The sequence below is a fragment of the Clinocottus analis genome, unplaced genomic scaffold, assembly GCF_023055335.1.
Source record: "Clinocottus analis isolate CAN_PGR_092001 unplaced genomic scaffold, fCliAna1.0.p SCAF_7, whole genome shotgun sequence".
Lineage (NCBI taxonomy): Eukaryota > Metazoa > Chordata > Actinopteri > Perciformes > Cottidae > Clinocottus > Clinocottus analis.
This window is the reverse complement of record NW_027176229.1, coordinates 7792118-7806467: the sequence shown is the minus strand read 5'-3', so window position 1 is coordinate 7806467 and position 14350 is coordinate 7792118. Positions and strand designations below refer to the sequence as shown.

The 14350-nt window shown below is 42.6% G+C and overlaps 2 protein-coding genes across 2 annotated transcripts; both read right to left on the bottom strand.

Annotated features, from left to right (window-relative positions):
* Positions 1-2038: 2038 nt before the first annotated feature.
* Positions 2039-3401, bottom strand: LOC137779236 (uncharacterized protein C22orf15). Its single transcript, XM_068566832.1, has 5 exons — positions 3319-3401; positions 3087-3173; positions 2748-2870; positions 2423-2497; positions 2039-2354 (listed from the first exon to the last, which is right to left on the bottom strand). Exons 1-5 carry the CDS (start codon positions 3341-3343, stop codon positions 2218-2220), a joined length of 447 nt encoding a protein of 148 aa, XP_068422933.1. The 5' UTR covers positions 3344-3401; the 3' UTR covers positions 2039-2217.
* Positions 3402-5762: 2361 nt separating this feature from the next.
* adora2aa (adenosine A2a receptor a) lies at positions 5763-9337 on the bottom strand. Its single transcript, XM_068566328.1, has 2 exons — positions 9000-9337; positions 5763-7241 (listed from the first exon to the last, which is right to left on the bottom strand). The coding sequence occupies exons 1-2, from the start codon at positions 9335-9337 to the stop codon at positions 6257-6259; spliced, it is 1323 nt and encodes a 440-aa protein (XP_068422429.1). The 3' UTR covers positions 5763-6256.
* Between the last annotated feature and the right edge of the window lie 5013 nt (positions 9338-14350).

The window sequence follows — 14350 nt, the reverse complement described above, 5'->3', positions numbered from 1 at the left end:
GTGTCTGTCCAGCGGCTGTTCAAGGAACTTGGGTCAATAATTAACCCCGTGTGTCCCGTTGAGGGAATAATACAACCAGCACTCCACTCCACACACGCACACACAATCTCAGCAACGTGCAGCTGTGATGTGCTGTGACTGGCTGTCACAGTAAGGCTGGAGAGGAGCAGGTTAAACCGTCACAGTAAGGCTGGAGAGGAGCAGGTTAAAGTGTCACAGTAAGGCTGGAGAGAAGCAGGTTAAAGTGTCACAGTAAGGCTGGAGAGGAGCAGGTTAAAGTGTCACAGTAAGGCTGGAGAGGAGCAGGTTAAAGTGTCACAGTAAGGCTGGAGAGGAGCAGGTTAAAGTGTCACGATAAGGCTGGAGAGGAGCAGGTTAAAGTGTCACAGTAAGGCTGGAGAGGAGCAGGTTAAAGTGTCACAGTAAGGCTGGAGAGGAGCAGGTTAAAGTGTCACGATAAGGCTGGAGAGGAGCAGGTTAAAGTGTCACAGTAAGGCTGGAGAGAAGCAGGTTAAAGTGTCACAGTAAGGCTGGAGAGGAGCAGGTTAAAGTGTCACAGTAAGGCTGGAGAGGAGCAGGTTAAAGTGTCACAGTAAGGCTGGAGAGGAGCAGGTTAAAGTGTCACAGTAAGGCTGGAGAGAAGCAGGTTAAAGTGTCACGATAAGGCTGGAGAGGAGCAGGTTAAACTGTCACGATAAGGCTGGAGAGGAGCAGGTTAAAGTGTCACGATAAGGCTGGAGAGGAGCAGGTTAAACTGTCACAGTAAGGCTGGAGAGGAGCAGGTTAAAGTGTCACAGTAAGGCTGGAGAGGAGCAGGTTAAACTGTCACAGTAAGGCTGGAGAGGAGCAGGTTAAAGTGTCACAGTAAGGCTGGAGAGGAGCAGGTTAAAGTGTCACAGTAAGGCTGGAGAGGAGCAGGTTAAACTGTCACAGTAAGGCTGGAGAGGAGCAGGTTAAAGTGTCACAGTAAGGCTGGAGAGGAGCAGGTTAAAGTGTCACAGTAAGGCTGGAGAGGAGCAGGTTAAAGTGTCACAGTAAAGCTGGAGAGGAGCAGGTTAAAGTGTCACAGTAAGGCTGGAGAGAAGCAGGTTAAACTGTCACAGTAAGGCTGGAGAGGAGCAGGTTAAAGTGTCACAGTAAGGCTGGAGAGAAGCAGGTTAAAGTGTCACAGTAAGGCTGGAGAGGAGCAGGTTAAACTGTCACAGTAAGGCTGGAGAGGAGCAGGTTAAACTGCAGGATATGTGGGAATCTCTTGTACGAGAAGGTTGTTTAAGGTCCTCACCTAACTCTTGATGACTACTTTGACATTACACTTCTGCTGAAGGAGTTGCAGGGCAGCGAGTCGAGACGCCCGTCTGTTTTACACGTCATGAACCTCAGACTTCACGGGTGTACACATCCTGTAGCTGGAGGCCAATGTTCTCCCAGGAGAAATAGCAAACAATGCCGTAATGCAGGACTAATTGCAGCAAAACCCCGTTTATTCCTGGCAGTGCCTTACTAATGGCTGGTGAGTGCAGGAGCTTCTCCTCACTAATGCATCCATTCCTGGTTGAGGACACACACACACACACACACGCGCACACAGACGCACACACGCACACACAGACGCAGGATAATAATACATCTGATAATTAAATGGCATTTTTCATGATGATAACTTTTACTATATTGTGATTTACTTTTTTATCTGCTGCTATTACTTCTAACTAACATTTTAAATGTTACACATTTTTTTCTTCAGTCTTTTCAATTGTTTAATTGATACTTTTTTATATTTTTGCTGAGACTGTGTAAGTTTTGGTTCAATCTGAGGCAGACTGTAATGTTCATGTCATAGTTGCTCTAATGGGTCAGTATCTGGATACAAATGTTTCTGATATTGAGCTTGATGTCTGAAGTAACTCAAGCTGGATGTTTTAAAACCTTTGTGGTAGAAGCAGTTTGGTATTCTCTGTCCTTTGAAAAACTGGGATTGAAGCTTAAAATGTTTTGTTTTTAATGAAGACGACGTGAACCATCTTCTAATACACATAACTTACCACTAAGGTGGCTAAAACTAGAGATATAAAACATACATTTAAAAATATAAAACACTATATCCGACACATTTAACAGATTGTTGCATGGTTATAATGAAGCTATTCTGCTAATCTGTGAACATGTCACGATAGCGTCTAAAGAAATCAGACTTTAATGTCTTGACAAGAACAGAAACTATTTAAGATGCTGTTTCTTGTTCGGTGCAGAGACGTTTTTGCTCCTGGTTTGGCCGGCAGGACTGCTCCTCTGTGTCCTTCCTCTTGTCTTTCTGTCTCGCTCCTTGTCGGCGTTCGACAGTTTCCTCAGCAGCTCTACAACAGAACATTTGAATTAAAATGGCGACACGGCGCTGTTAAGCTGCGTCTGCTGCTGTTGTTACCTGTTAACTCGGGATGACTTTGGCTGAAGTTGTTGAGGAGAGACACATATTTACGACCTCCAGTATCATCGTCTCCTGAAGGGGAGTAAAGTCATAAACTTTAATGTGTAATAAAACATCTTGACAATTTTATAGTTGATCAGACATTTGTAAAAAAATAAAATAAACACCACACTTTGACATTGACTTAGAATTGTGATCTGATAGTTATTTTGTCAGTCAAACACACGTTAACTCTGAAACTTTAAAAAGCACCATCAGTTGTTCGTTCTAAAATGTTTATATATTGTAAATATTTAAACTTCGAGACAAACTAGTCACTCACGGAGGACTCGTAGCAGGACGTAGTATTGTCTCTCGAGCAACACGCTGCTGGCCAGAGCCACACTTTGCTGCTTCCCCTCCAGGCCCATCACTCTGCCACTGCTGTCCATCAGCTCCACACTCTCTGCAGGAGGAATCGTCAACAAATGAAGATGTTGTCAGACAATAAGACTCCATAGAGTTGATGGTTTAGGTGCATTATGCTGGTTTTGCACTATATTGATCCCAATAGCAAGATAAAAGGAATTTGAATGGACGCGTGAGCTTCACTAATGGATGTTTCCAGCCTCACTTTGACTGCAAGTCCCAACCACCAACAGTGTTGAGAGCTGTTAAGTACCTTTGAGGTCGAGACCACACCTCTCCTTTAGATGATGGATGAAGTTGATCAGCTTACAGTTGAGATTGAACATTTCCATCCTGCTGTCTGTGAGGGGAAAACCACGATTAAAAACATAACATTGCACATTAAACATTAATTATTTAACTGGTTTATTCTCCCTGTACTCGGACAACATTGCTTCCTACTTGAACAGCAGAAGGAATAAAACACATCCAGGAACTTTACTAACCTCCGAGCAGGATAGTGACAAACATGTTCTGGTCCTGAAGTTCGACTCCACTCGCTCCGCCACACCAGCACCTTATTCCAGAGACCTGGACTGACACGTTTGGACTGAGCACAAAGTGCAACAACGGAGGCTGTTAAATCAGTGTTGTGGTCTACACTTTGTGACAAAGACTCAAAGGGGGAGGCTGTATGAACTCGCCTGCATGATGTGGAGATGGTAAACACACACACACACACACACACACACAGACACACACACAGACACACACAACTCTTTTGCATCCTTCTCCTCCTCCTCTTCTCCTTTCAAAGCAGAATCCTTTTAAATGCGGGAGACAAGGGGCTGCTGTATCCATGGAGTCTCTGCACACAGACAGACTGGCACTCTGGACTTTATAGCTACAACTTGTTGGACAGTGATGTCAAGACTGACAACAACAAAAAAGAGGCTTCATTGTTTCCAGAACTAAGAAGTGAAACAGCTTGACCCAACACTGTTTCGACTTACTGACTGTAAAACCGATAAGTAATAAATCAACAGCTCTATAGCCTGTCACTACTTGTATGCTTGAACCACCTTAAACCGGCTATAATTTATATTTCTTAATAACGATGTATGATGTCATGATGTCAGACGTTGATTTGAATGTGATAGGGTTGCCTCCTGCTCACATGCAGAGCCCAACATTTCATCACTTACTGTCATCAGTCAGCAGAGCCTTGTCGGCATGCCCCTTAAGCTTATTGAGTGTTGCATGAAAGAGTGAATAAGAAAACATGTTTGTACTTATGATATAAAGCTATGAGGCATTGACTGTGGGAGTTGTTGGGGTCAACTGGCTGCGAGGCTGTTTTCAAGCGACTTGTGTTCATGTCCTCTGTTTCATTGTGATTAATTCATTTTATTAACAAAAACACCACTTTTTTTTGTTTGCACAAACTTATTTCTCCTAATTCATTCTTTAACTTTATTTCCCCCTCACCTCCCGTAACAGACAGACAAATTAAATCACTTAATTTATGTAGAAAACTACCAGTAATGCAGCAGTGACCATGTGGAAAGTGTTGCAACACCTGAATCTGCAGCTCCTCTCGGCGTCTTGTTCAGCCTCGCAGCCCACAACTACGCTGTTGCGGTTCACTTCTTACTGCTGTTTTTGGTTCACGTGGTTCACACGTCGGTGTTTTGTTGACAGCTTGTTTTTGCAAAGTGTTAAACCTCCGGCTCATTGTCCACTAAACGCTCCACGATGTTCACCAGCTTGTGGTTAACTTTGTGTGTCTGCTGTTTGGTGCTGGGCATTTAGTGTTCAGTGGATTTACAAAATGTTTGCTAAAAACAGCTAAAAGTATGAAATCAGTAAAAGTAAGACCATCAGCCACTCAGCTTAGAAAACATGTGGCGTTAAAATGACCAGCTGAGAACAGAGAAGATAGAGAATAGACGAGGCACAAACCTCTGAAAACGTTACACTTTTTATGAATGGATGCAATATAACTTTCTGATAAGTGAGCTTCAGCCAGCCGTTTCCCTCTGCTTCCAGTCTTTATGTAAAAAAAAAAAAAGTGTATTTGCGAAAATTTAAAACTCTATATAAAATATTGACAAAAGCAACTTTGAAACAAATAGACACAATTGTAGTTTCTTTGCAATGACAATCTAGTTTTCTCACTGGATGCTAACGTCTTGGATCATAACCTTGATAAGACCCAGCTGAGGTGATACGTTGACGCCGTACAGGACAGCAGCAAAGCAAAAAAATGCACTTCAAGACCTCCGGGAAAGCTTTAAAAAAGAAGCATGCCGCGCACCCTGAAACCTGAACTCACAAAGGAATTACACTAAAAGAAAATAAAGAAATCTAAAGTTTAACTACTTGAGAAACCATTTCCCAGAATAAGCAAACCAGATCTCTGCCTTAGTTCTGTAGACTTCCAGATGAGATATGAAACGTGACCCTGCCTGGTAACAAGCCCATAGGAACCCAGGAGCCGCGCTACTGAATAAGAACCGGGCCATTGTGGTCATTGCCAAATGCAAACAGCATAGCAAATACGACACATCAAAATGGAAAGGGATCATCGGTGACACCGACACACTGACACACAAGTTTTGGTGCAAAATATGATAAAATCATGCAGGGCCACCAGAAGCTCCTTCAGCTGGGCGTCCAGAAGGGGCCAGTCCACTGAGGAACGACCCCGGTCCGGCTCCTGCTCTGCAGGAGAGCGCAGCGTCCGGCAGCATGACCTCCTCCACCAGCCAGGAGCAGAGTTTACCTTCTTCCATCAGTTTGATCAAAGTCTAACATATTGACGTTCACCATCCCTTGGCAATAAAATCACACACGGCAACATTGACATGAATATAATTTAAATAAGTCAAATCACATTGTCACACTGAGCAAACAAAAGCAGTGCTTGACCAAGAATGGAGCCCTTGCTTTTAAACATGTGAAACATGACATTGATGAACTCATCTGCCACGGGTGAAAGTACTGTTCTTGTTTGTCAGACCAGTCAGAACTTGTGTGAGCGCACATACATCTATGTTAAGGAGCTGGATTACAATGTGAGAGGAGGGAATAGCCCCAATATGACATTTTTAAACTTTTGAGCATAAACTTCTCTCAGCAGGCTTGTGACACTGTTTGTGGTCCGTGCAGGTCGTCAGAATGAACTGAATCTTCCACGGTCGTGTATGTTACAGGATGAAATCCATCTGAGTGTGATTGTATTCACATTTCCCATCGATGAAAAATAAAAAAATGTACCAATAATGTATTAAGTCCTTGTCTTCAGCCAAAGGCCAGAAACGGCAGGATGCTACGTGTATGTTGGTATATCACTTCAACCTGCAGTTAAACAAGTAGTTTAAAGAGAGTGAAGGTCAAGACTGGTTACTGCAAGGCTCTTGAAAATCAATGAATGTGCACGCGTCACAGCGCCTTTGCCAGCTCCCTCAAGCAGCTCTTTCTGTTCTCCATGTTCGACGGCGAGCTGACCGGGCCGGAGCCGAGCATCTGTTTGTCCTGATGCTCCACGACTTCTGGACCAGAGCAGTCAGGCTGCTGCTGATGTCCTCTGGGGACTTGAGTCTGTCTGAGGGGTTGCAGTGGACGAGGGCCTATTTTAGGACAGTGGGAGATGATGACTGACAGAGGGGGGCGGGACACCGCCACCACGCCACCCCCTACTGAAGACACGTGAGGTGGGCAGCGGTAGGAGCTTTCACAGCTGCTGCCGCTGCTGCTGTGTTCAGTGAAAAGGTCAAAGCTCAGGCTGCTCGGCGTGAATCTGCTTGAGCCGCGCGTGCTGCTGCCACTCTCCAACAGCTCCTGCTTGCCCAGGATGTGGCGCCGGATGATCTTGCGGAAGGTTTGCCTGAACTCCCGGATGCGGTAGGCGTAGATGAAGGGGTTGATCACAGAGTTGGCGTGGGAAAGAATAATGGCCACATACATGATCCAGGGCGGAGGACGCTCACACTTAGGACAGAAGAGGGTGAAGCAGTTGATGATGTGTAAAGGCAGCCAGCAGACCGCAAACAGTCCGACAATGATGGCCAGAGACTTGGCAGCTTGGACTTCTTTCTGCAGCGTGGAGCGCGACTTCTCCCCGTGAACCGCTTTCACCTCCATGAGCTTGAGCTGGCGGCGGGCGGCCATGAAGATGCACAGGTAGATGGCTAACATCATCAGCAGGGGAATCAGTACACAGGCAAAGAAGTTGAAGTAGACCATGTACTCCATGGCCACTACCTCCTCAAACAGGCACCTCATCAGGCCGGCCGGGCAGGTGATGTTGGCGCTCTTGGACAGCTGGTGCCAGCCCATCATCGGGGTCAGACCGATGATGATGGATAAAACCCAGCAGATGGCGATGATGCTTTGAGCCCGCTGACCTGTCACCAGACTGGTGTACCTGGAGAGGGAAGACGAGACAATCGTTAAAGACCAAAAACCCTATTTATTGCTTGAGTTGTGTTTAGCGGTTGGACAAGGGGATTATATATTATTGTAGCCCTGATTTTTATGTTTCATTTGATACCTAACATGTTTTTTTTTTGTTTTCTCTTGGGATTCATACCATGTTTTCTTCTTGATTTATACCTTGTGACCTGATATAAAAGGGCTCAATAGGTTTAAACAATCTTTTGTAAACAGTATCTGAAGTTCCCCTCGAGTCGAATTTGATCAGCTGATCGCTGCTTGGAAGCACTTCTCCTCCCGGAACCAAAAGAGAGAGGATAAACAAACAAAGTCCTTCAGGACTCCTTATAGGAAGAGCCTATTTTGGGTACGCCTGTGTGGGAGAGCAGCTGAGACATTTGCCTTGTTTCTACCACATTCTTGAGATGTTAAAGTGGAAAGGTCAAGCCCTCAGGACCCCATTAGGGATGCAAAAAACAACACAAATAATGCTCATGTATCTTTCAGCAGGAGGGATAACAGGAAGGCCGAGCTCCGTGTCTTTGAGCTTCAGTGTTTTTAATATGATGAGTCACAACTCCACACTGATGCCTGTTGGTCAGCGTGTCATTAGGTAACTGTAGATGTCTTAGATCATTTCAATGCTAAATCCTTACTGACGTCTGACAACGTTGTGTTTTTACAGTGAAAAAATAAAGCAAGGTTCCAGGAAGGTTGCAGGGGGGTCACACAGTCTGTATAAGAAATTAAAGCGCAATTAGTTTGACTGCTCTGGGGGGACATGGCCTCGTGGGAGACGCCATTTCTGGACGCACTTTTTCAGCCAAGACTTTCTGGTTCAAATGTCACGTTGTTACTAATAGATATATGTCTCAGAGTACTAAACAGAGTAGAAAATAAAGAAAAAATTAAAAAAAAACAGCAAGTTATTCACATTTCAAATACTTTCTTTCTGTTTAAGAACATGAAATGATGCACTTTAGGTGGGTTTTTTTCTTACTTTTGCTTTAGAGGGTTTTGAAAAAGGCATCATTTCTAAAGGTTTTAGAAGTGATACCTTGAAGTCCTAGAAGTTAATAAATCGTTCCCTAATGCTTGATAAAATAACTGATTAAGGAAACTATTCAGGATAGCATTTCAACTTCTGGGTTTCCAAGTTGTTTCAAATGCAGTTATAAATGTTCATGAACCATTGATCTTTCTTTCTAACAGACCATCTGGTTTGCAGTTGATACGGTGAATAGGTAAATAATAAGGGTTTTAGTTTCTACAAATAGATTTTATTTCAGTATAAATAAGTGAAATCTTTTCTTAAGCTAGAAACCAAAAAGACGTTCTTATTAACAGCTTATAACTGCACGAATATGCACGGTACAATATTCACTTTTAGTATATTTAAGTACTTTTGATACACTTCTTTATTCCATCTGTACATTTTTTTTATTCCATCTGTATATTATTTATTCCATCTGTTTAATCCATCTGTAAATTTAATTTAATTTTTAATCTTTTTTATCACCGTTCTACTATTTATTTATATTACTTAATTCTTTTTTTATCTTATTAAGTGTGAGCAGTGCTGTTGCAATCCTGTAACTTCCCCACTGAGGGACTAATAAAGGATTATCTTATTTTATAAAACATGTGTTAACTATTAACAAAGCCACTACTTAAAACTTATCAACCCTTTAATTTAAGGGCAAACATTTCTCTGTGTCTCCTGCATCAGAAGCGACCCCGGGTCACTGACCTGAGCGGGATCTTGATAGCAATGTAGCGGTCGATAGCGATGGCCAGCAGGCTGAAGATGGAGCTCTGAGTGAGAACCAGCACGAAGCAGGCGATGAACAGGCAGCCATAGAAGTTGGAGCAGAATCCGGTGCTGATGACGATGGCGAAGGGAATGGCCAGGACGCCAACGGCGATGTCAGCCACCGCCAGAGACACCACGAAGAAGTTGGTGATGCTCTGCAGGTTGCTGTTGAGGCACACGGCCCAACAGACCAGCACATTGCCCAACACGGAGAACACAGCAATCAGCAGCTCCAGCACGATGTAGAAGGAGGTGGCGACGGGGTCGTTCAGCATGGTGAAACAAAGGGCTCCTCATGATGAGGAGGGAGGAAACCTCGCCTCAACGACCATAGCTGCGGCCCGGCAGCTATCGAGCTCAGCCTCCTCACGTCCAACACTTTCACACCTGCTCGGCTCAAACAGCTGGAACAAAACCCTCTGGTTTATTCAACTTCCGACGGAGCCGTCATCTCTCGTAACGCCACACTCATCCTCTGCTGTCCTCTTGCCTCAGCTCCGTCCCCTCAGCGCCTATTTCCCACAGACCTCCCGAGGGGCTGAGAGGATGCCAACGACGCACATTAATGGAACGTGCAGTCGCTGAAAAGAAGCAGAAGTGAAAAAGAGGAAATGCTTTTGCAGTAAAGGAAGTGAATTTCAACAGACACACGTGTCAGATCTGTTTTAGAGTAGCGGCTCATACTCTGAAAATACTTATTTTCAAGTCATAGCATTTCTCAGAATCCCCACTACAACTACAACCTGCATGAAACAGCTTTTAATACAAACACCTCCACAAAAGCTTTAACGCCCCAACAAAAGTAAACGTCTAAAGATAACACACAATTTTAAATACATTTTGCCATGTACAACACAGTCATTTTCATTTTACACAAACCCAACAGCCTATCTTGGATTGTTATTTTGAAAGAGACTTTTTTCAAATACTTTTTTGAGACCATAAAATGCTTAATATCGCCAAAAGCTGATTTGAAATGAAGATTGGGAATTTGTTCATACTGTAGACCCACGAGAGTCTGGCAAAGCGCTCACGTCAGTGTTTGGTTTTGTGGGGTTGCCGGTGTCTTCTGGAAACAGCACCTGTGAACCCTGCAGGGGAGCAGAGGGAACTGTAGAGGACACCCGAGTGTTACACTGCAGGCAGCAAAGCTCTTCTGGGAGCAGCAACAGCGACGGCTGAGGCTGGTTTCTTCATGAGGGATTTCTTTAACTGTATTTTAATGGGCAGAAAGGTGATGTCACATATCCAACCAACCAAATAGGGTTGGGCCCACACGTGAATCTGAATGTGCTGACAGCGGTTTGTTTACTTTAGCAACACTGGAAGTCGACTCTGATGAAATCAAACCCCAAAAAACTCCTGATGAAGCAGGTCAGCTGATCTTGTAAGCGTAAATAATAAATCACATTTAAGTGTGTTTCTTCCAAACTTTGCATTTGATTATTGCTTATTTTAGGTTAGAGAAATTCTTTAAACATGAAGCCAAGTGTCCAGGGCCGCTGTAATACGATAAATAACACGTTCACATGTAATGTGAACGTTTTTTCTCAGGTCTACGGAGCGTTTTACTCTCATTGTTTCATCTTAACAAAGCACTTTTGACTCTTATGCTAATGTGGGTCTTCAGGGCATTTCTTCTGAGGAATATGGCCCATATAATCTATTCTTAATTTGTGGATCACAAATCTGATATCTGTGTGTCTTTGTCCATAAAAGGCTTAACAAACAGAAACCTGCTGTTTTTGTGGAGCTGAAATCCCTGGAGGGATTGTTTCTGGAGGTTACGTTGAGGTTTTTGGAGACAGCAGCTGGTGGAACACGGAGGTCTTTGCTCTCTGAGTCAGGGTTTTCCCTTTGGGTTAGATGAGATGTGTTTCATCAATACCAAAGACTTTGTTATCGTTAGGTTTTTTGTTCATTCTATTTGACTTACAAATAAAGTTTCAGTTGGTCTCTTTCCTCTGAGCCCTGAGTTCATTTGTCTTGATGTCGGAGACGTGCGGTGTTATATTGCAGCGTATTATATGTTTGTCCAAAACAGAAATCCCAGAGGACAGAGATGGAAATAATAAATCTCTGAAAGATATGGCAGCGACTCTCGCTGATGTAAGCAATGCACGACAACAAGCTGTGATGGGGTTTCATTATGAGGTATTTCTTCAGGATCCCTATAGCACAAGAATTTTGCTCAGAAATAATTTAAATCAAAAATTATCTTTGTATTCAGATTTATATGTTTTGTCCATTTGGTAAGTGAATTAAGGATTAAAATGGCGTTTACTCAATTTGCCCCAAACCCTGCACAGCATCACCAAGAAAACAATAAATCTCCTCCTCGTACCCGCCAGTAGAAGCACTGCAGGAACAAACAAACCGCTGCACGCTGCGGATGGACATGATAACATGGCTGCTGGCAGAGCGACTGTCCTCTGAGAGCAGCGCTGTTGACAAGACTGATGTGTCCATCACCTCAACACTGAGAGAGCCCGACACCAAGTTATTCAGTCAAATATTACAAATGATAAGAAACGTTGGAATATGTTGGTATCTCAAGAGTCGCTTCTGATGTTTTGTGAGTTATCTGATATGAAACTTAACAAGACATCTAATGATGTGAGATGGTGTTAGACTTTGCACCCGACATAAACTGATCCATTAGACTTGTAAAAACATGATTGACTTGTTTAAGCTATGATTTATTCAAACTTGCCATAACCTGACTGTGACTCAGGTTTACTAGGTAAAGATGCTGCAGGCTCGATGAAAACACAGTTGATTATCAGACTGCAAACGCAACCAGAGCTTAGTACGTGTCAATATATTTTTTAACAAATGAAATGATTATTAACTAAGTACATTTGAACAATTAGTTAATCAGTATGAGATAATTACATTTTAAAGAGTAGCTAATGATTAGTTTATTCAGAAACAAGTGAGAAATCAGTGTAACAACTTAACAGCATACATGTAATTGATGAATCATTAAATACTTCCATCATAGATAACTATGAGTTAGTACAGACCACATTGGGAGATCTTATTAGTGATTAATTAAAGGTACTAAATGCAAAATTCAGAGCATTAATACAGAATGAAACATGTGACGTCATCGATTGGTTTGAGGACGTCAGTTTTTCTTGTTTTTTTGCAACCTGAAACGACTTCAGAGGGCTACACTGAACGCGGAGACATTTTTAGGCAACCAAAGTGTTACCATTAACTTCCATGACCTTAAAATGCCCGATGAAAGGGTTACATCTATAAGACTAAAACACAACACACAACTGCGGGAGCGACCTGTCAATCACAAGTTAGCCACACCCTAGAGCTTCCACTGTTATCATGTCTTCTCTAAATGGGACCATGATTTACTAAACGAACAATGCAATGTTTACGAAGCAAATAAATTAAGCGAGAAGTTGAGTCATTATCTTTAACACTTTAACACAATCAGATTTATTTTTTGCAATCAGAGGTGTCGCCCCCTAGTGGCTATTAGAAAGAATACTGGTTTAAGGCACCTCAGCCTGGGCTTCACTCTTCTGACCTGGAGGTAGCTGCATTGTTGTAATTCCAGCTTCTGTGAGCTTTGTTTAAATAACTGGAGCTTTGGGTCTATGCAGTGAGTACTTGACCAGCCAGCACCCGCTGCTCTGCACTTTTCCCACATGGAGCAGGCGTGTTTATCAGGGTCCCAACGCATCATCAGGCCCAGCACCCCAAACAGCTTGATCCGGCCGTTATGGGACACTTATGCCAACAGGAATGCAGTGGGGCCGCTCGCTGCAATGAATTTTCTTCAGGTTAATTCCTGCTTGCTTTTGTTTTCACAGGTGAGGAAACCTAACACCCACTTTTAATTCAACCCATTCGAGGGGATTTACACGTTGCTCCTGTTGGTCTGCATGCTGTCTGTACGCAACATGTTATCCTAGTGTACATGTTTGGTATTAAGTCACTATTTCACGTGTTAAGATCGGATGCATAGGCTCTGACCAAACCTCATTTCATATATAATCAATTCAAAACACTCAAAACTCGGGTAATTTATGCAGAATTAAACTTTTTGTCAATTAAAATGACTCACCTTTTTTTCTGGGTGCCCACAACGTAGACAGAGGATATCCAGCAAAGATAAGAGATACAACAACAAAAAAAACACACACACACACACACTTTTCACTTCCCACTGAGAGAAAGGTTTGATGCTTAAATGATGTCAATGAAAGACCGGTTCACTTCCCCATGCAGGTTAAAGTCCAGACAATGAAGATGGTGAAGGTCTCTGCTCGCATGTGAACAATAACCGCTTCTACAGTGAGTGACTTCAGAAAGATGAAGCCCTTTCCTCTCTCTCACACTCACTCCTCCCTCATAAACCATATTCAGCCTGATATGAGCCTGCGTTTCCTCTCCGGGGGCGGATCAGTTAAAAGCCTGTTGTGTATTCAGATGAGTCTGCTGATGACACACATTAAAAATACTTGCTGCGTCTGTGTTGAAACCTGAGACGAGCTATCCAGTTTTACGCTTTTAGTGCGTCCAATTACTGTTCAATTAAGTGCAGTTTGATCATCATGGGTGATTAGGGACAATTAATAACATTACTAATACAAATAATATATTTACTCATAAAGACATAATATTGCATTGAATGCAATGAGTCAGTAACAATTACCCCCTTGTATTAACGTCTTTAACACGGTAATGCATATATATATATATAAAAAATATATAGTCACACTTTGTCATTTACTAATTGTTTCAACAGATATAAAACAAAATTTTCACCGGAAGTATGTTAACTTATTTTAAGCCCATTTAATTGTAATTTGACATTTTAAATAAATGAAAAATGTTAATTTTATGAACAAACTAAATATATCAACAGCAACAAACAAGGTGCTTGGCCATGATCGATCTTGCAGTCGTGATTACATTTCGTATATTAGCATCAATGTTCATATGAAACCATAAACCTAAAGATAAAAACTGATGGAAGTTCAAACTCCTCGCCATCTAAACTTTACACAGAAAAAAACATAGTGTAAATCCTTCCCACCAAGTGGAAGTACGCTTCCCCAGAGAGAGATTCCTACAGAGCATGTGCAGAGAGAGCGTCATCACACTAGCTTCTTTCCGATTAGAGGAATCAAGTGTTTCAGTGTTTCAGTGTGTCACCGTCGTCCCTAGAGAGTCAAATAGAAAGGTTACACCGTGGCTATTTGGCTATTTGAACCGGCAAGTTAAAACCACTTGCTAAGACAATAACGACAACAAATGAA

Bases quoted from the DNA above. Each gene is read 5' to 3' on its own strand.
- adora2aa (XM_068566328.1), bottom strand. From the start codon at position 9,337: ATGCTGAACGACCCCGTCGCCACCTCCTTCTACATCGTGCTGGAGCTG. The intron at 7,242-8,999 runs GTCAGTGACCCG...TTCCCTCTCCAG, and splicing joins GCTATCAAGATCCCGCTCAG to GTACACCAGTCTGGTGACAG.
- LOC137779236 (XM_068566832.1), bottom strand. From the start codon at position 3,343: ATGTTTGTCACTATCCTGCTCGGAG. The intron at 2,871-3,086 runs GTACTTAACAGC...TTCCTCCTGCAG, and splicing joins GTGTGGTCTCGACCTCAAAG to AGAGTGTGGAGCTGATGGAC. The intron at 2,498-2,747 runs GTGAGTGACTAG...ACTCCCCTTCAG, and splicing joins CGTCCTGCTACGAGTCCTCC to GAGACGATGATACTGGAGGT.